The sequence below is a fragment of the Cibotium barometz genome, chromosome 24 (genome assembly GCF_041138505.1).
Source record: "Cibotium barometz isolate CiBa-2024 chromosome 24, ASM4113850v1, whole genome shotgun sequence".
NCBI lineage: Eukaryota > Viridiplantae > Streptophyta > Polypodiopsida > Cyatheales > Cibotiaceae > Cibotium > Cibotium barometz.
In genome coordinates, this window is record NC_141069.1 from 21,654,066 (window position 1) to 21,674,225 (window position 20,160).

At 47.5% G+C, this 20,160-nt stretch overlaps 1 protein-coding gene across 10 annotated transcripts in view; it reads right to left on the reverse strand.

Moving 5' to 3' along the window:
* Nucleotides 1–2,931: 2,931 nt before the first annotated feature.
* LOC147625025 (uncharacterized) overlaps nucleotides 2,932–20,160 on the reverse strand; it is a 142,793-nt gene continuing 125,564 nt past the window's right edge. For 4 of the 10 annotated variants that reach the window (XM_086818251.1, XM_086818249.1, XM_086818250.1 and 1 more), the window contains 11 exons: nucleotides 15,650–15,722; nucleotides 15,441–15,500; nucleotides 15,179–15,272; nucleotides 13,917–14,015; nucleotides 13,691–13,804; nucleotides 5,047–5,124; nucleotides 4,772–4,933; nucleotides 4,522–4,602; nucleotides 3,738–3,800; nucleotides 3,552–3,638; nucleotides 2,932–3,478 (listed from right to left, as the gene is read on the reverse strand). In XM_086818251.1, the coding sequence (XP_086674377.1) occupies nucleotides 3,368–3,478; nucleotides 3,552–3,638; nucleotides 3,738–3,800; nucleotides 4,522–4,602; nucleotides 4,772–4,933; nucleotides 5,047–5,124; nucleotides 13,691–13,804; nucleotides 13,917–14,015; nucleotides 15,179–15,272; nucleotides 15,441–15,500; nucleotides 15,650–15,722 (1,022 nt within the window). In that variant the 3' untranslated portion in view covers nucleotides 2,932–3,367. Of the gene's footprint in view, nucleotides 3,479–3,551; nucleotides 3,639–3,737; nucleotides 3,801–4,521; nucleotides 4,603–4,771; nucleotides 4,934–5,046; nucleotides 5,125–13,690; nucleotides 13,805–13,916; nucleotides 14,016–15,150; nucleotides 15,273–15,440; nucleotides 15,501–15,649; nucleotides 15,723–20,160 lie in introns of those variants that run through there. The other 6 variants (XM_086818253.1, XM_086818248.1, XM_086818252.1 and 3 more) reach the window with 4 other exon arrangements.

A 20,160-nucleotide genomic window follows, 5' to 3' on the forward strand; every position in this document is an offset into this window, starting at 1 on the left:
CTCTTAAGTCTATTCACATGGAGGAAGGAGGGGAGGGAGAGAAGGAGGGAGAAGAGGAGAGTAGCTAAGGACAATCTATCCACAAGAGTGAGATGAGGTAACATAAAATTTTGCAAAGGACTTACTTGGAGATGGACAAAAAGGAAGAAAGGTACAGAGGGCTATCAGGTATAGTCATGTACAGAGTGCCGGGTATGAACATGGACAGCACAGAGTGTTGGACAACTGGTCGTTGGATACTGGGAGGTTATATAGGTACATGTACTATAAAGTTTCCAGATCACTGTTAATTTCGCTATTGGGCAGCAAAATTTCACTGATGAGCATCGGAGAGCAAAGTGGGGATGTAAAGGACGGTGTACGAGAAAGTACACTGACTTGTGGCTTACATGAGCCTGAAAAAAGCATAATACTTGTGCGCGAGCAAAAGTTGAGACACATGTCTTCCGATTTAGTGGCAGCATGGGCGTCCATGTGGCGGTCTGTGGGACATGTACGATAGGGTGATCAAGCTTTACTCCTTACGCGAGCGTTGTACGAGCGCCCAGATGTGTGTACGATATCTTTTTGGGACAAGGACTCTAATTTGGAGTGTTGACCTTAATATGCATGTTGAAGCGCTTGACGATGCAGATCCTTTTTTCCTCAAAAATATCTGAGATGTCTTCCTAGTCGCAAGGATGCAGACTGTCCGTCAATTGGACACCCGATCATGCATGCATTTATTAAGGTTTAAGTATATCGTATTTTAATTGAAAATAACTAAATTTTATGTATAAGCTCGATCCAGAGGGAAAAATCTTATATTAGGATAAAATTACACGCAGATTTCAAATGTGCACTCAGAATTTTAAGATTCTAAGTGAGAACAACTCGTTTATTATGGTTGTTGATTTTTATCCACAAAAGATCATAAATTCATCTATTAAATGGACATATATTATTATTGAAGATGGACATGTCACATAATTGTAGTACGTTCTTGAAAGGTTGTGTCATTGCATGCTCTCTCTCTCTCTCCCCATTGCATGGTCTCTCGAAACCATGGGTTCGTGACCCCTTCTCTGCCTGGTTCTCTATGCACAACTCTCTCTCTCTCTCTCTCTCTCTAGCTCTCTTTGCACGTGCGCATTGGCGTGATGAGAGGAGGAGAGAAGGTAGTGGATCCGTCTCATCTCTCTAGCATTCTCTAGTGGGATGAAAGGAGAGAGCGGACGGAGGAGCACACAAAAGGGGGAGAGGAGGGAGTGGGCACCCACAATGAAGTGTTTTGCATCAAGCTATGTCAAAGGTTTATTTATATGTGTTGAAATTTGAAGCTTTTAAACTGCACAACTGATTTTGTTTGTTAGTTACTTTTGACCATCAAATTTCAAAATCAGAGAGCTCTAAGAGTCTAAAGCAACATTTGGAAACTGATGCAAAATGTGTTTGTTGGCTCGTAGGTCCAAGCACTAGAGCAGCAACTCCAAAGGACCATGGTCAGGTGGACTGCTGGTGCCAAGGCAAGACAAAATCGGTGAATCAAACCCACTAAGCAATCCACAGGAACACACATACATCTCAGCGTGTTGAAGACCTGCACAACATCACACAAAAGAATTTTGAGAGATGAACATAATCAAAAGACAAAATCCACACTAGGCAACAAGAACCATGCCTGCATTTAGTGCGACAACTTGCAGCTGCACTATCACTACATCCCCTCTTTTTTTTTTCCCATAACTTTTGCAAGCCATGGCGAGGAGTTGGGTATGTCATCAATATGCAACTTCAACCAATGGATGAAGCCTCTCATGTCAATGTCAATCCAATAGCGAGAATTGACATTTGGTAGTGTGGGCAAGACATGGATCATGTACATCTGCACGAACCCCTGATTATTAGTTGATGTTCCTCCATTCTTATCAAACCCACATACGCCTCTGGAGTGAATCCCAAAAAAATATTCAAGAAGCCCAAATGCACATAGTGGAGCTCTTGAACTCCCTGGTAAAGTGGAACATGTGATACCAATAGACATTATTATTCCAACCTATTATGGATCCGACTGCACACAACATATCACCATTGGAGAAACCACCAAACGTCTCCTTAAGGTCAGAATTGAAAAATATCAAGCAAGTGCTGTATTCCAACCTTAAGGAGACGTTTGGTGGTTTCTCTAGTGGTGATATGTTGTGTGAAGTCGGATCCATAATAGGTTGGAATAATGTGTCTATTGGCAGCAAATGTTCCACTTTACCAGGGAGTTTAGGAGCTCCACTATGTGCATTTGGGCTTCCTGATCATTGTTTTGGGATTCACTCCAGAGGTTGATATGAATGGAGCAACATCAACTCATAATCAAGGGTTTGTGTAGATCAGATGTGCTACTCTTGCTGAGTTCTTGTTTTGCTTTGTATAGCATACCATCCACACCAGAAGGAATGCCAACATTTTTGCACTGGCTAGCTGATAAAAAACTTGGCGAGCTTGGCAACAAAAAGGATTTGAATGTCCTTTTGCTGTGAAACATTCCGATATCTACCCCATCACTAAACAGCCCATCCTTGTCCTTTGTCTTGGACTAATGTTTTGTGGTTACGTCTAGCAATTGACCTTCGCAACTCTCTAAATCGAATTGGTAGGGGCTGACATGTGATCCTTCACATATGTCGATTCCAAGCAGTTTCATTCCATCTTTAAGAAAACAATGCCGTGCTGAACATCCCACTTTTGGGGAGAGAGAATGCTGAACCGTACACCATCTTCTCAGATTTGTTTATATTGTCGTCAGAAGTAACTCTGATTCTTCGGGTGGTCTGAATTGGCTGAGACAAAAGGTACGGATTTTTCTTAGTACAACTGGAAGGACTCTCATGCACCACTAGTATCTTTGGAACATTGTATATAGGGAAACCATGAGCCCACTCCCCACCATGGAAACCATTTCTGAGTAAGTGAAAGGTTTAATAAACAACTTACATTACACATTGCGTAATTCTTTCTCGTGGAATTGTTTTTCTCATGCATGTTATGCGTGCTGTGGGATATCTATATATACAAGAACGCTGCACCAGGTATGCATGATCCAACTTTACAGAGAAGTGAGATGGGGGGGAGGGGTGGAGAGGGGAAGGAGGGAGGGGTGGCTCTCTTGTGATACCAGGTGGAAACAACTGTGGAAATGGGCTTAATATTGTGCTTATTGTTGGGCACAATATTAAGCTGCCTCTCTCATGTGATTCTAGTGTTCATCACATGCAAAACCTCTCAACATTCTTGATATACAACATTCGAACTGCCACAAAATGGGTGGCACAGATTTAGTCCAACCCACCGAATGTGGGCGACACAAAAGCATTCTAAGTGCACATTCAAAGCTTCAGCTGACTATGGTAGTGAAGGTAGCCAGTGGCAAGGAGGCTTCTGCAACATCAGCAGGCATATTGAAGAATCGCAGCAGTACAAAAATCCATGTCAGCATTTTGTTCACCTGCATTACATTTAACACCAGATTAGTATGTACGGCAGCTAGTACTTATGGGAAATGATTAGGTGAAACCCACCTCAATGTGACTATCTAGAGCCTTTTTAGTCAGGTCGTTCACCAATGACGTGTTCTCAATATGAGCCCTTACATACTGTCCCAAGTACTGCACAGAAGCAAATCTAAAATCTTACTCATCTGCGTTTTCATTTGAATCCCATATATACTGAGCCCTCAAATCCAGATTTGGTGCCACAAACTATACCTGCATGTACATTGCTATGTATGAAGGGTGGAATTGGCGAAACAAAGTCACCAGGCCCATAACCTGCAATTGAAATTGTACTTGATGTTAGTGAGACCACAAAAGGTTACAAACAAATGTGATACATCCTTGGAGCTTTTAGGAGGAGAGGGGCAAGAACGTGTTTTTCTTTTTTGGGCAATTAATATTAGTATGTATCAGATCAATTGCCAAACTCAGACACCCATGGAAGTAATCGTGGTTTGTTTACAGTTGGTTTACTGGGAGAAACCAGGCCAGAAAATGTATGTACATCGTTTTGGTGGGGGTTTTCCTCCAAGTGGGTGGGCCGGCCACCAAGGAAGTGGGTCTGCCCAGGCGCTTGGCAGCCTTCCCACATAAGGAGGTGGGTGCACCTAGGTGGTTGACCAGCCTTCCCATATAGGAAGGTGGGTGCATGGGACTCAACCTACAGTAGAAGTACCATTGCATTATGGTCACCACAATAGCCTATCCCCCGTACCCTGTGACCTCTTTTGACTTCCGCTAACAGAAGTGATAGCTCATCAGCATCATTGCTGCATGGTGTGTTTGGTGTGAATGATGCAGTGATGTCATAGAGGGCCCAACCCCAACCCAACCAAACACCACCGCGCCCCCCCCCCCCCCCCCCCCCCCCCCCCCCCCGACGCACATCCTAAATATTTTTTCAAGGAAAGGATGGGAAAATTACAAAGCACTCGTCATAAGAAAACTACAAAGCACTTGGTAATTAGAAAAGAGAGAGTTAACAGAATCAACTTACCAACGGACAAAAATCAAGAGATGCCCTCTTCATACGGCTCACCAATGTACCTAAGTGATTGTCAAGGACATAGCGTGGAAGCTACATTTCAAAACCAAATGAGCAATTGTTCTGAATCAGTACTTCAGGAATAATGGACTTACAACCACACGCATGCACACACACACGCACACGCACACACACACACACACACACTCCCTTACAAGCCTATAACCCCCCTGCACAAGCACCACCACACACCCACACCCACCTGAGACATTGTTATCACAAAGACAATCAGTGAAAAAAAGTCGGGGACACTAGAGGTAATATAAATCGTCTGAAGTGGAGTTTGAAGGCCACATGTCTGAAGCTTCTTGCACAGGTCATTCAAAATCTTTTCAGAATTCTTTTGCCCCTCTGCGGTGTCATTCTGCCCAAACCATATATGAAAGTGAATATATATTAAACTTTTTAAATCTGTTTTTTACAACTGACTGCCCCACTCAAGAAAAATAATTTGACACACAAGCATTAAAAGATTACCTTATGACACTTCTGAATCTCAGAAACAATGGCTTTGTTCATGCCTTCCAGTGTGCATGACACCAAGCCAGATTCCACCTACACATTCAATAAAGTAAGGTAGCATGTTCAATGAAGCTTTCCACATGAGAATGCATCCACTCTGGCATGATGATTACATGCACAAATTCAAACGATAAAAAAAAAGAAAGTGCCCCAGCAGGTGATAAGCCCTTGATGCACTAGGGGTCAAAATTCATTGTTAAAGTCTAGTCATAATGTCACTGCTAAGGATATAAACCAACCCTGCGTCTGACCCTCTGGCTGGCGTGTAGGGCTTCCCAATGACCGTTTGCTTCCTAGGCCACAGGAAGGAATACCTTTCTCTTCTCCTAGTGATTGGTGGAGCCATTGGAAGAGTGATGAAATCCCCCCTCACTGCTGCCTCGTCGCTTGCACGGGCGGCCGGGATTCCATCCCTTCGCATTTGTATTGCCTCACCGGAGATTGTGCCTCATGTCATATCTATCCCATGCTTTCGGGGCGACCCCATCATTCAACGAGTGGAGTACTCAAGCCTTCCGGGCCAATGTTTCATTTGCAGGCAGATGGGGCACCTTGCTAGAGCTTGCCCTCAACGCCAGTCCAGGAGACCGCCTATGGTGGTCCCCCCTCCCCCCAACGGGTTCCCTTTCAGATCCTCACCAGGGGGTATAGAGAGAGGCAGGCTCTCAGGCAACGGAACACTAGGACCCAACTGCAGATGACCCCGTTCCCGGAGAGTGGCGGGCGCTAGGGCCATCAACCAACTACTAGAGCTGAGCGCCGCTGCCGGGCATGCCAGGCTGGCAGAGTACAGGAGGATTCGGTTATGTCAGAGAACGGTTTCGAGCATTTATCACAGCACCCACCTGTCAGCGATGGGCCCCCTCTAGTTACGGTGAGGGTCCTCTGGCCCCTCTGGTTTTGCGGCCGCTTCCCTGCCGAGATTCGTCCTCAGGCTCTCAGTTTCCATTGAGGCCGGTTGGCCCCACTGAACCCTCGACAAGCCCCTCCCAGCAGCCTCCCTCTCCGATGGATCACTCCAGCCACTCCCTTCTCCTTCCTCTCCGCATCCTCACCTCCCCTCGCTTCCGACTCCTCCCGCAGCAGTCCTCTGCCTCTGAGCTCGCACTGGCCCCTTCCTCTGCCTGTGGATTACAGTTTCTTCTGATGTCTTCTGGTGGAAGGGACATATTTTTGAGGAGGCAGTAGCTCCCATTCCGATATGTGTGGTGTTTCACCACTCCAGACCTACACCAGAGAGCGGCGCGATGATCTTCTCCTTTCCCTTGAGTGCAACCCCGGAGACGAAGTGGGACTCATAGTTGGTGGCTACCGCCATCTAGGGACAAGCAGTCCAGATTTCACACAATCTTCACGATCTTCGCATCACCGATATGCTCACCCACCTCTGGCCCTTGGCTAGGATGGAACTGGCCATAGAGACCAGGACAAGGAGGTGGTGGCCTCCAGCCTAGAGGTGCTGCTCTTTGTGTTCCTGCATATCTCAGTCGCAGTACCCCTCCCCCTTTCTTACAGATACCTCCATTGTGATCAATGGAGGTCGATGTACGCCTACTCTCACACTCAGACAAAGTGGCGACACATGGAGGACATGATCCGTGCCCACTTGCTGCGCCTTCACCCTAGGACTGATTGTGATTATTCCCCATCTATACCCATGCCCAAGATTCTTCGAGTGGAGGGCAGTTCTGATAGTTCTGCCTCCCACACAGTTTGATATACGGATAGCCTCATGGAACATTAAGGGTTTAGGGGGGTCTCGATGCTTTCAGGGGCAAGGCGTCATCAAAGGAGAGCTTCACAGAGCTAGAGTTGGGGGACCCATCAACATTCTTTTCCTCCGGTAGCACCACCTTTCCAAGGGGTGTGCCTGCCGCTGCTGCGGGAAGATTTTGCCAGGTAGGAGTCTCACTTTTTGGACTCCCTCTTTCGCCCCCTTAGGGACACAGGGAGGAGTTTGTATTTTTGTCAGTGAGCAACTCTTGCCGGTAGTGACAGGCTCATGTGTCATATTCTCTAGGTGAGCACAGTGGGTTACCATTATGATTGGAGAGGATTGCGTGTGCTTCCTCAGGAAGACTTTTGGTGCATGGGTGGAGACTTTAACATGATTGAGGCAGCAGAGGACAGACTCGGAGGAGGCACGGCCCCAATCTCAGGCATAGAGTACTTTGCACGGAAGGAGTTGATATTGGCACTCAAGGGACACGACCCTTGGCATCTTCCAGAGTTTGGGCGCAGCCTTGGGAGCCTGTGCTTCTCACGGTCTGATAGGAGGAGCACCGTCCCCAACCTCTCTCAACTTGACAGGTTTTATATGGATGAGTGGGCTTGCGGCTGTGGGGGCATGATCAGCATCTTGGCAGGCATTACTTTTTCGGATCATGCTCCGCATATTCTGTGCTTAGAGGACCCTTGGAAGCAGCGGTGTAGCAACGAAACGCGTTTCAGCTGGTATGAAATGGACCGAAACGTTTCATAAAAGTTTTGTTTAAACAAAGGCGTTTTTTATCTCGTGTGTTTTCCCAAAAAAAAATGTTATCGCTTGCGTTGACTTTTCGTTTGTGGCACACGTTTTGAAGCTGCTGTTTGAGCCATTTGTCCCGGCTCCGACTCCCGCTCAGTTGCTGTTTGCGCATCTGTCCCGACTCCTACTTAGCTGCCGTTGCCTATGTACCCGCCGTTGTCGCCTGTGTAAAGTTGGCCGACTAGTCACGACTCACGACTGCTGTCCATGGTCCACCCTCACAAGCTGAAACGCGTTTCTAGCCTGATGTCTGCATCCTTCTGAAAAGTTTCTAGCCTGCTGCCTTTTGCCCTTTTTTTTGGGCATATGCTTCTATATACGTGCAGCTATAGCCTCTGGCCCCATAAATTCTATGGGTGTACCGTGTTGGCAACTGTATTAAAATATAAAATCTCTCTCTCTCTCTCTCTCTCTCTACCTTTTATAGACCTTGGTGACCCAACTGACATTCAAATTAAAGGGAAACAGGCTAGGGTTCGATACTATGATATGATTGATAAGATCAAGGTAATGAAGCAGACTAAATCATTGCAAGGTACCTCGGTGTGGATTTCTGATGAGTTGACCCCACTACAACTAAAGAATAGAGCGGGGGAACTGGCCAAAGTCAGAGAAGCAAGGAAACAAGGGAAGTGGGCGGTCTATAGAGGAGGAAAAGCTATCATCAAAGATTTTAAAGGTCCACCCTCCTTTTGAAGGACATGAACTTGATACTTATACATATCTAATCACATTAAGCACATGGTGATTTTACCATTGTAACATGTAACTCTCATGAGTCATGAGAGCTTTGAAGTTAGTTTCTTTTTGATCCCACATGCACTTTTCTTTAACCGATACCCCGAAGTGGATTGTAACCAAAGATGTATTCTGATCTGTCCTATAGGTCAGCTTTGGCCTCGACAGGACGTTAATATATCTTTCTTTCTTTCTTTCTTTCTATATATATATATATATATATATATATATATATATATATATATTTGCATTTTTGTTTGAAACTTTTTTTTGCCATTTCAAAAAAATATGAAACTTCGAAACTCCTGGTAATTATGCAAGGCAGGACAGGCATGTGACATCTAGGATTCCTGATAGCCTTATACAGAACCCCGAGATCTGCAGCACGATAGAGCAGATATGGGCGGGACTGGATTTTATTTCAAGCTCTGCTGCGTGCACCTTGGATACTGGCCTTGGTGAGATCAGCAGCTTTTTGCAGTAGGTAGCTTAGAGCAGATTGGAGGGATTTCGTAAGCAGGAGAGGAGTCTGAGGAGGGGTCTTGCTTCTCTTCAGCAGCTTCACGAGAGTTTCCCCAATAGCCCTTGGATTGAGAGTCAGCTTGCTACCGCCCATATAGAGATCAGAACCATCGAGGAGAAGAGGGTGGAGCACAGGTACCATGACAGAGCTTCCTTTTGGACCCAAGCCGGCGATAGAGTCACTAGGGACTTCTTTGAGATAGCTGGCCCCCCACAGGAGGAGAGATGGTATTTGCAGATTCCGCGGTCAGGATGGAGCTTTTGTTTCTGATCCCCCCCATGTGAGAGCCATCGCCATTGATTTTTTTCGATCTCTCCTCATGGGTGCTCCATTATCCCCACAGGTGATGGACGCGTGTGAGACGATCTAGTGGCACACGAGAGAGGTGGTCCCCCCCGCTCTTCAGTCCTTATTGACTCCCTTCATTGCACAGGAGCCGGTAGAGGCATTGACGGTTCTTTGTAGGGGTAGATGCCTGCGAGAGGACGGGCTTTCGGTATCTTTCTTTCCTCACCACTAGGACCTCATGGAAGGCAGCCTTCGAGCTGCCTTTGATGAGATTATGATCACAACTGCCATGCCAGAGCGGCTTTCACAAGGTTTGATACACTTGATTCCTAAGGAGGGTGGTGACAGATTGGAGATTTGTCAGTAGAGACCCATCACCCTTCTTGGGACCGCCAACAAGATCTTGGCCAAGGCCATTAGCAGGAGACTTCAGCCTTTTCTCCCTGACTTGATACATGACACTCAGACAGGTTTTGTTCAGGATTGGAGCATTCTGGACAACATCTTCACCTTCCAGGAGGCGATAGGTTCGGGCAAGATGCGGTAGCAGGACCTCATAATGCTACTCCTAGACTTTGAGAAGGCTTATGATAGGGTTCATTGGAGCTTTTTGGAGGGCATGATGAGTCAAATGGGGTTCCCTGTGGAGTGGATCCATGGTGTTTCAGGACTTTACTCAGCCTCTCACAGTCAAGTTCTCATTTAGGGAGCCCGTGTGGCGACAGATTCCCCCTCTCCTGCTCGGTCCGGCAGGGCTGTCCTCTGGCACCTTACCTTTTCCTATTCCTCACTGAGGCCATGAGCAGTTTTCTCTCAACTCACGAGACGGGGCTCCAGGGATTGCGTCTTCCCCTCCGCACGCAGGTGGAGCTGCTGGACTCAGAGCTTGCAGATGACACAGCACCTTGCCTATCACGAGATGTAGGGAATCTCCAAAGATTCATTGAGGTGATCGAGATCTTTTGTCGCGCATCAAGAGCACAAATCAATTGGCACAAGTCGTGTGGTTTCTGGGTAGGCGTTGCACCCACCCCAACTTGGCGCCTAGTTCAGGCTTTCCAGTGGATTCCTAGGGGCACTCTGTTCGCTACTATACTCGATGTCAAGTGGGTATCGATATCTCTCCGGAGCAACAACTCACCCCTCTTGTTCTAAGCATTTGGAAGAAGCTTTGTATTGGAGTTCTGCGAGGCTCTCCCTAGCTGGTAGAGTGGTGGTGGCGAACTAGGTCGTCCTTGCCACCATGTGGTACATTACTTCTTGTTGGGCCTTTTCCCGAGCTTGTATCCGGAACTTCTTATGGGCCGGCAGTGACAAGAGGCCCGCCAAGGCCAAGGTGGCATGGAGAGTGATCATTCAGCCACGACGTAGAGGGGGCCTAGGCATCATTGACCCTTCTATTCAGAGCTGTGCCCTGCCTAGCAAGCTGATTGTTAGGGGACTCCTCCTCAGTGGTGAGCCTTGGAAGGACTTCCTCTTGGCCCGGATTTCAGCCCACAACCCGAGTCTAGGGGGACCCTTGACCGTAGAGTACTAGATGGATCTTCACAGAGATGCAGGTCCGCGGATTTAGCCCAGCTCGGGATCACCTCAGGCTGGTAGTGGTCGGCCCTTAGGCAGCTAGCTCCAATTCCCTTAGAGGAGTGGCAGCCATTGATATGGAACCCCTTAATCCGTTTAACGAGTGGCCATATGTTGGGGGCCTGACCTCATGTATCATGGGGCGCGTTAAGCATAGGACTTGCTAGGTCCCTTGGAGATTGGCTTGCACACAGGCAATTACCCCCAGAGGTTCAGGAGATAGGCTTGGTAGGGATCCGGGGTAGAGACAAGCTCAGCATCAACATCGACTCTGCTATTCCTCAAGAGTGGCTGACACCTATCCCATACCGGACCCCCCCATTGTGGCTAGGCATGTTTACTAGGCATGATATTCTTTTGGTAGTCCACATGGCAGATTAGAGAGATCCGAGCCCCCCTTGAAGGATTTCAGTGCCTGTACCTTACAAGTTACAACAGGTGAGGGTAATCGGATTTTAGTCACGTGAGTGGCACATTGACCCACCCGCCGGCCAAGGTGGCTAGGGAGAGATTTTGGTGGCTATGGATATGGGGCCAACCTCTCACGCGCCTCGAGTGGGACCCGGGAGAGTGGACTTGGCATGATCCTGGCGATTGGGAGAAGACTATAGATGCCCCCTTTTTTGCATATACAGCGCGGCTAGGCCACATGATTCAAGTGCGATGGCACCCTGGCAGGGGCAGTACATTGGCAATCACAGGGCCTCTCCCAGCATTCTCTCTCAGATTTTTGGAAGAGGCTCTGGGACAGTTTTCGGCCTCGAAAGATCACCCTCTTTCTTTGGCTGATGGCACACGAGAGCTTGGCGGTTGGCACGTGGTTGGCCATTGGAGGTCGACTAGCAGCTTGAACGAGGTGTAGCCACCCTCAGGAGTCTTAGCGACATTGTCTTTGAGATTGCCTAAAGGCTCAACAGGTTTGGCAATGGATTCTCCGTGTCTTCACGATGGATAGGGTCTCGACCTGGATCATTACATGGGGCACCGTTGCTTGGGCCACAGAGGCTGAGGTTGTCAGGGCTTATGAAGAGGATGGTGGGGGGCTAGCCCTTCAGGTTTCTCACCTCCGCATTTTGGCAATACCAATCAAAGCCCCATCTACTGACCACTTGAGACTGGGCTCATGTCAGAGCTGGGAGATTTGCAGTAACATTGCAGCCTGGTGAATATGGCGAGCTAGATGCAACGAAGCCATCGAGGGTACCCACACTCCGCCTACGGAGTCCATCAGGAGCATTTGGCTGGACATCATCCATACCCTCCACGGCCAATGGGGGAAGTTGCAGGGTGGTGGAAGCGGGCGGAAAGCTTTCCTGAGGCTCTTGCGGCCTGGCCCTTTTCTCACCGATAGAGGTGGTGATCCCATTTGCTTTCATGATCACCAATGGCACATCGACCCTCCAGTTCCTAGCACCTAGGGCTTTGGGAGAGCCAACCTCTGACTCGCGTCCTGTGGGATCCAGGCGAGTGGGAGTGGCAGGACCCTTTCAGCCTGGAGAGCCTGGCCACCCTTTTTTTTCATTACACGGTGAGGATGGGTCGTAGGATCCAGTTTCATGAGATTGATGGTACCCTGGCAGCGGCTGACCACTGGGCCACCCAGGACATCTCTTCCCACTTCCTTTAAGATTTGTGGACGTGAATGTGGGACAACTATCGGCTTAAGAAGATCACGCTCTTCCTCAGGCAGTTAGCCCACCGCAGCCTCATTGTTGGCACTTGGTTGGCCATTGGAGGATGGCCGGCACAGTGCATGTGATGCAGCCACCCCATGGAGTCACAGCGGCACTGCCTTTGGGACTGTCCCAAAGCGCCACAGGTTTGACAGAGGAGGATCCTTGGCGTATACATGACGGTGCAGTCTGCGCCACGTACTATCACATGAAGGGCAGTAGCCTGGGTGAGTGCGGCTGAGCAGGTGGGCATGCCCTCCGACTCTCTCACTGCAGGATTGATACAGTTCCCAGCCTCGACAGGTCAACAAAGTCCTAGTCTCCGGGAGATGGGAGATCAACAACATAGCTGCATGGCATGTGGTAGGCCCACTGCAGCAAGGCCATTGAGGGTACTCTCACCCCTCCAGAAGACTCCATCTGCTCCATTTGGACTGACAACATTCATACCCTCTGGTGTGAGTGGGGAGAAGCTTCAGGGTGGGTCGGATTGCATGCGTAGGCGGCAAGAGGCCTTCCTGCGCAGATGATGCATGGATCCCTTTCCCACTAATTGGGCCAGCGACATTACTTGGCATTACAGGCCGTCAGTGTGCCCCCCCTTGCATGAGATAGTTTCCCTCCGAGAGCAGCCAGCCATGGAGGGAATCACCCCTCCCCAGTTTGGAAAAAGAAAAAGAAAAAAAGGTGTTAGATTGGGGTTGTGTCAGCTTGGCTCAAGCCATATCATCAAATTAAATTCTGGATGCAATTGGGTCAGCTTGGCTCAAGCCCCAATTAAAGAGCTTAAAAATGCTTCAATGAGGGACTCTAGGGCTAGTTTGTAGAATGAAAGTGTCCCAAAGACATCTTACTAGCACCATGGAAAATCTAGTAGGTTTGCTCCTGCAAGACCATTGAGAGAGAATATTTGTTCCATCCGGATAGAGCTGATCCACACCCTTCATGGCTTCTAGGAATACCTTCAGGGAAGCTCCATGGCTATGCAAGAAAAGAGGCCAGCTTTTCTATGCATCTTGATCCCGGGAAATTTCCTTTCTGGGGGCAAGGATGGGATGACATGGCATTTCATGCCCAAATGTGGCTATTTCGCCCACCCTCTTCCTCTCAGAGCTGCCAGCAATGGAGGAAACTCACTCCCTCCCCCTTCTAGACTTTTACCTCATTAAAGGGACATTATCTGTGATCTCAGGTGCACTCTTTCTTGACACATTGAAGGATATTTCTTGGCACAAAGAAGGATGTCACAGAAACAAGGATGAAATATACCTTTGCAGCAGCATGCAAATGGGAAGAAATAAGGCAGCGGAGTAGTTGTATGCGTCCAATATGCGCAATTTTCTCAACCCACGATTCCCATTCCACGCTTTTCATGCTTAGCTGCTGTAGATGAGTCAAAAAGAGCTCAGAAGACCAAAACAATCTTACTAGATATTCCAGACAAAGGAAAACAAAGCTGTGATAAAACTCAAAGTTTGAGAGGACAACAGATAACCTCTTTGTACACTGAAAGCCCTTTTTTAGGTACAGCCGAGGAAGGGGTTAGAGCACCTTCCAGAACCTCTAACCTCTGTGTCCATGATGGGTCAAGCTGCTGCATCAATGTGAGATCATAGTTAGAGTGAGTATACATCCATTCACAATGTTCTACTTCTTTAAAACTGATTTGTTAATGTCTCCTATCTTACAATGTTGAAGCTAAGCACTGCTACACTTTAATGCGACTGAGAAAGTGACTAATGCTCCGCCCTCTGGACAGCTTCTTTAAGATACTCATTTGTAAGGCTCTACTGTGAGGAGAACCAGATAAGGCTGATTCAGTTTCAAAAAAGAACACAGACTCACTAACAAAATACAGGATGAACCTCCACCAAATGGTCAATGGAATTAGTCACAAAGCCAGTTCATTAAATAGTGGCGACACATTTATCTTAACAGATGCGTAGCAGGTCTGACATAATGTCCAGCAGCTGACACGGTTTGAGTGCAGTCAGCTGTAAATATGTGCATGGAAACCCCGTGACAGCCCCATGGGCTATTCAGGGATAGGTTTAGCCTAAACGCAATCATAAGCTCCTGTTGTTACCCTTGGGTTCTGATCCAACTCAGGTAATCAACCCAACCGACTTCATTAATTCACCATTCTGGTCAGTGAAGACTTGCTATCTGGGAGACAGGTCCACTAAGCACTCCCCAAAACCCAGGTGACAAGTTTCCACCGATCACAAATATGGGATTCAGTTGCCCAATGGGACACTAGGAATACAGTTCCTGGAAGGAAATGGACAGCTGGACAGGCCAGGTGGTAACCTGCACAAACTCTCCATGTGAAGGAGCTGGCTGGCCAAGCAGTCGGCTCAACCAGCATCTGAGCTGGTCCCTTTCCTTATAAACAGGTTCAGCGTCTCTCCCTTCCCATCATGAACTTTTACACTCCACTGGCTGGCCAAGTGGTCGGCTGTACCAGCATTTGAGGTGGTCCCTTTCCTTATAAACAGGTTCAGCGTCTCTCCTTCCCATCATGAACTTATACACTCCTCCACTGCTTCTGCATAAATGTTGCACTATACTCTCTGCAAGCTACGTATGCTATTAGAACCATAGAGTTTCATACTCAACCCCCAGGCCTTTTCGTAACTTGCCTTGCTTCATCTCATCACACCAATCTCTTTCTCTCGAGACCTCTTTTAAGACAACTCGTATCTGTAATATTAAAACAAAACTTTTACCTAGATGGAAAAGACAGGTTTGGTGTACCTGATTCTGCAGAGCTATCATGCATTCCTGCAAACTACTGGCTGCTTCAAAACTTAACATGTGGTCAATGCCAGACATTCCTGCAGCTCCCAGACTGCAAACAGTCCACAACAAACAACCTGGACATCATTTATATGCCCAAAAAAGCCAACATAAATATCCATTGGTCTTATTTTATTCATTTATGTCACAATGCACACACAGCCTGGGGTATAAATCATGCTTTTTAAAGATAAAAGGTTCCAGCAACAACTAATCCCACCTTTCATTAAGCAATGTGAACGTGCGCAAGCCCACGAGCTCCTGCCCGCTAGCACTAAACCTACATAATAACCACCCACCATCTGAAACATGTTTCTCCATTGAACTCTCCAAAATCTATGCTATGGTTACAATGCAATGCTTCCAAAGGCTCTTTATCACTAAAGGGATGCAAAGGTTACCAAGGAAAAGAGAAGAGAAAGGGTTTACCATCCACTCATTGGAGCAAGATACATAGTTCGTGATGGATCAGACAATAACAGTAGCTGCCGTACAATACAGCCTGAAAATCCCATATTTTCTAAAAAAAATTACTCACTCGCAGTCCAAATGCTATCTTGTATGAATTTTGTAAAAACACAAGCATTAGGTAGCTGGAAACAAAGAACAATCAAAATTTCTGACAAAGTCAAATCAAAATTGGCATTGTGCCTTGTGAGAGAGAAAAACCAGTAGTTATGAAGAAAGAGGGAGATTCGCTGGTGCTAGAAAAAGAGCAAGCAAGCTTTTTTTAGATAAAGTGGGGCGAGTTTGATTTTTTTAATAAGAGAAGGCTACTTTGGGAGTTTTACAAATAATAGCTTTGCTTTTTTAAAAAAAAAAACAATAAAAGAGGGACAGCCTTTTTCCATACTTTTTATTCTTATAGTTCTCTTATAAAGCCGCTTGGCCTCATATTTATGGGGGCACACACATGCTTCACTCTCAGGTGCCAGGCGGATTTGTAAGTTCTCCTTCGTAGAAACTTTTTCCTCGTCGCACTTTGCTAATCTACCCTAAACCTTTCATTTCTTTCAGTCATTTCTTTTCTCCAAGTTAGCACGAACATTTGGTGTGCACAGGACATATGAGTTAGTGTCTGGCAGTGGCAGCATGGAGTGACGACTTTGAGCAAGTGAAGCCGCTAGGATGGATAGGATTTTACCTGCCACCAGTCAAGGCTTGAAGATAAATACGAGCGTGTTATCCAAGATCCCCTAAGGGAGAATAGTGTCGGGCCCAAGGTTGAGGGGTGCTCCATGCCTTCGCCAATTAATGATGGGGGGGTGTCAAGTAGTGTCGGTAGGAGGCTTTTGCTAAGTCGGATTCAAGACAGAATTCGCACACATATTCGTGGGCTTAGGAATGGCTCAATAGTCTCGACTTCATAGACTTGAAGTCGTGACACTTATGTTCAAGTAGTTTGTACTTTTTGTAAAATCCCTAATTAATTAATAATCTTTAATTCTTCGAGGTCTTTGCCGAACTATGATGGAATCTCATTTGTTGCATGCTCATACTCTTCCACATGGGTGGATAGTTCTTTTCAAAACGGTGAAGAGAGCATCCCAAGTTTTACCATGAACCCTTCATGTTATTTGGATAGCCACAAGGGTGCTTAGTTAGGCATTCTTGTGGTGATGGTCATAATCCAAGATGCCTAGGCCAAGGTTTTCGGATGGCTTATAGACAGCCAATAGAGCCGACTATGGAAGCCGGGGAGAAGGATTGGGGTGTGAACATAGTGGTATCTTTCATCTTTGACTTTCCATGGAATAGATTGACCCTCCAATCGACCTAGGGTTTGACCTTGGTGTTCATAGAGGAAGAATTTGGTTGCTTCAAGGCTGGGTTGTAGGGGGGCCATTCCACCTATGATCATGCTTAACGGGGTTTTATGTGGGGTGTGCTCTCGTGGTATGGGACGCCAAAGTGTATTCCCATGTAGGATCTCTTGAGGCTTCACGGATTTCTTGTCTAGGACACTCTATGCGTTGGCATAGTTAACCTTTGGTAACAAAGAGGAGCAATGCTAGTCTGAGTGACAACAAGATAAGACACCTTGGTTGTCTATGCATTGGCATGTCACTCGTACGGTGACAAGTTTTATGATTCATCACACACACTCTCATGATTGCCAAATGATATTGAAGGCAGTCTCAGATTAGAGCTTGTTGCACTTAAGATTGGATATCCTGTTGGGATTCAACTCTTGAATGAGAGTTGGATTGACAATAAGCAATTGGATCTTTGTACCACGGTCTACTAGAGGAGTCTTTACACTAGCCTAGGTAAGAGACAATAGACTTGAGTAGATGCTAGGGATGGATGTCTGGATTTGCAGATTGTCTCCTTATGCATTCACGAGGACATGGAAGAGGGAGGTATGTTACGTCCTAACAGGCCTGGCTAGGGACTTGGACTAACCTTGGTTAGGGTTAGCGCTTAGCTAGGGCGTGGGGACCTGGAATGTTTACACGCGGGCTAAGGGCCCTAGCAAGATGAGGTCTAGATTGGTAAAGAGCTTATAATTAATAGCCTAGGGCTAATAATGGCTAAAAGCTTATAAATAAAGCAAGGGCTAATTATAGGCAGGTTATTGCTATATAAGTGACCTTGGGGGCACGTATGAGTTGTTGAGGTATCCACGCGATAACAGGACGGCTACCAGCCTACCAGGGGCGCGCAAAGACCTCATGGCCATGGCGCTGCAAGGTAGGTGATTTGGCCTAGTGGTATGGGACGCTAGGTTGGGGCCATCGGTACCAAGCAAGCTTGCGGCAATCAAACCTAGCCTCGGGAGTGAGTCCGGAAGACTCTAGGGTTGGTGGTGAGTCGCTAGCCACAGTCTATCGTGGTCATGAGGTGCGTACGATGTCGGGTCTATGAAATCTCATTAGGGTTTCAGTTCTAGACAGATGCTCCTTGGGCGTGGTCTATGGAGACCTTACACCCAGAGTCACAGAAGATCCTATGGACATCGTGCTATTGCAGAAACAGACTTGCTTCTGGTTGGTGTAATAGATCTGGGAAGATCTTATCAGGGCACTCTGATGGGACCAAAGGTGGTGTATGTATATCAGTGACAACCACTATTTTGCCCTTCATTACATGGGGTCATTATGCTTGCTAGAGCACATTGGGTCATTCTTATTCGGCATGGGATGAAACTCGGCATTTTGAATGTGTATGCCCCTAACCTTAGAGAGGAGAGGATATATTGCCATCACGAACTCTCCCCCTCATGTAGACCATTGGATTGCTGGATGGGACTTCAACATGGTTGACCAACCTGCCCTTCCCTCAATATCTCAGATGACGTGTTGTTGGGTTACGCTTAACCCGAATGTGCAGGAAGTGGGGGCAAAAAACAAGAGAAAATAAAGAAAGAAAGATATATTAAGCGTCTACTAAAGACCCAATGGGCCTATAAGACCAAAGTGATACAATAATGTCCATGGCATATCTCATCACCTGTGCTGGGGTGAGATCGTCTCCCATTTGCACCTGTGTGCCCTTGAGGGCAGCCCATCTGCTGGTGGCATTAGGGAATTTGATGATGCGTGTCATATCCTTGCCTGCCCTCCATGTATCTGCAAAGGGGGAGCGATCCCGTGAACACCTATTATCTCACAAAGTGTCATGGCATCCACCTTGGGGGAAGCCCCCACCTGTAGCCCCCGCACTCGCACATGGAGAGTCCTATCCTCCTTGCATTTCTCCTCCTCAAGAGTCTCATGTATGATGCTCTCTAGGGGCTTCTTCACCACCTCCACCCAATATTTCTTGGTGGTCTGCATTTCTTCCCGCAACTTATCACTCACAGCCTTTGGCTGTTCCAAGTCCGTCCTTAGACCCTCCTGAATATTCAGTTCCCCGTCCTCCACTGTATGGTCCTCGACCATAGCCTTTAGGGCTTCCATTTCTTCTTGGAGTTCCCCTATCATTGGCGCAGCCTCTCGCATTTCCTATTATTGCATTTGGGTCTCTTTCAACATCCGAATCTCCTCCTCGTCCTAGTGGTTTACCTTTGCTGCCAATTCTTCAATCTTGTTATTCTTTCCCATAATCTCCTTGCGGAGGCCTTCCGATTGTTTTTCATGTTGGTTCACGACCCTGTCCAGCACCTTTTGTTCGCACGCGTTCTTGGTGTTGTCCTCCACTGTCTTGATGTACGCCTCGAGCTCCTAAAGGTTCATTCTGGCTATTTCCCCTTGGTTGTTGCCTTGGGGGCCTGAGCAAGGGTGGGTGGGAAAAGCGGGGCCGAGGGCAAATGCGCACAGCGTGGACAACAAATACCAGCGCAACTGGGACAGGGCAAACACACGCAGCACGGACAACAAATACCAGCCTTGTTGGGACAGGGCACACATGCAGATGCCGAGTATACTATGAGATCAAGGGGAGGTTCCACTACTCTTCCGAGAGGGATTTGGACCACTCTCTAGGATCATGGATATTCCAGACCAGAGATGTCTGGGGTTCTTTCTTCTGGAGCTCCGCAAACACAGGGAATCCCTACTGCGGCCCAAATTAGCTGCACTTGCCTGAGGACCAGCATAGAGAGCTCTCACTGACTTCTTCCAGCCTTGAGCTGCGAGAGCAGATCCACCCACTCCCCCCGACCTCTAGGTTGATGTAGGACCCGCGACCGAACAAGTAACATTATACAAAGCTACCGAGCTATCCAAAACCCGACGTCCCTCACATAGTGGCCGCAGACCACGCTCACGTCACCCCACAAGGATCAGAGCCATCATTTCCCACCACTGCACGACTGTCTCCCGCCTTGTCACCTCTCTACACTAGGTCCCATGTTGCAACAGCCTATGCAAGATGTTCTTGGGGCTGATACTAGAGCTTGAGGCGCACAAATCAAAACAACCAACCTGAGAGATGGCGGGCACAGATCCTAGGAAGTGCAGGCGGAGCTGGTAGAGGCTAATTTGTGCAAGGCAGGG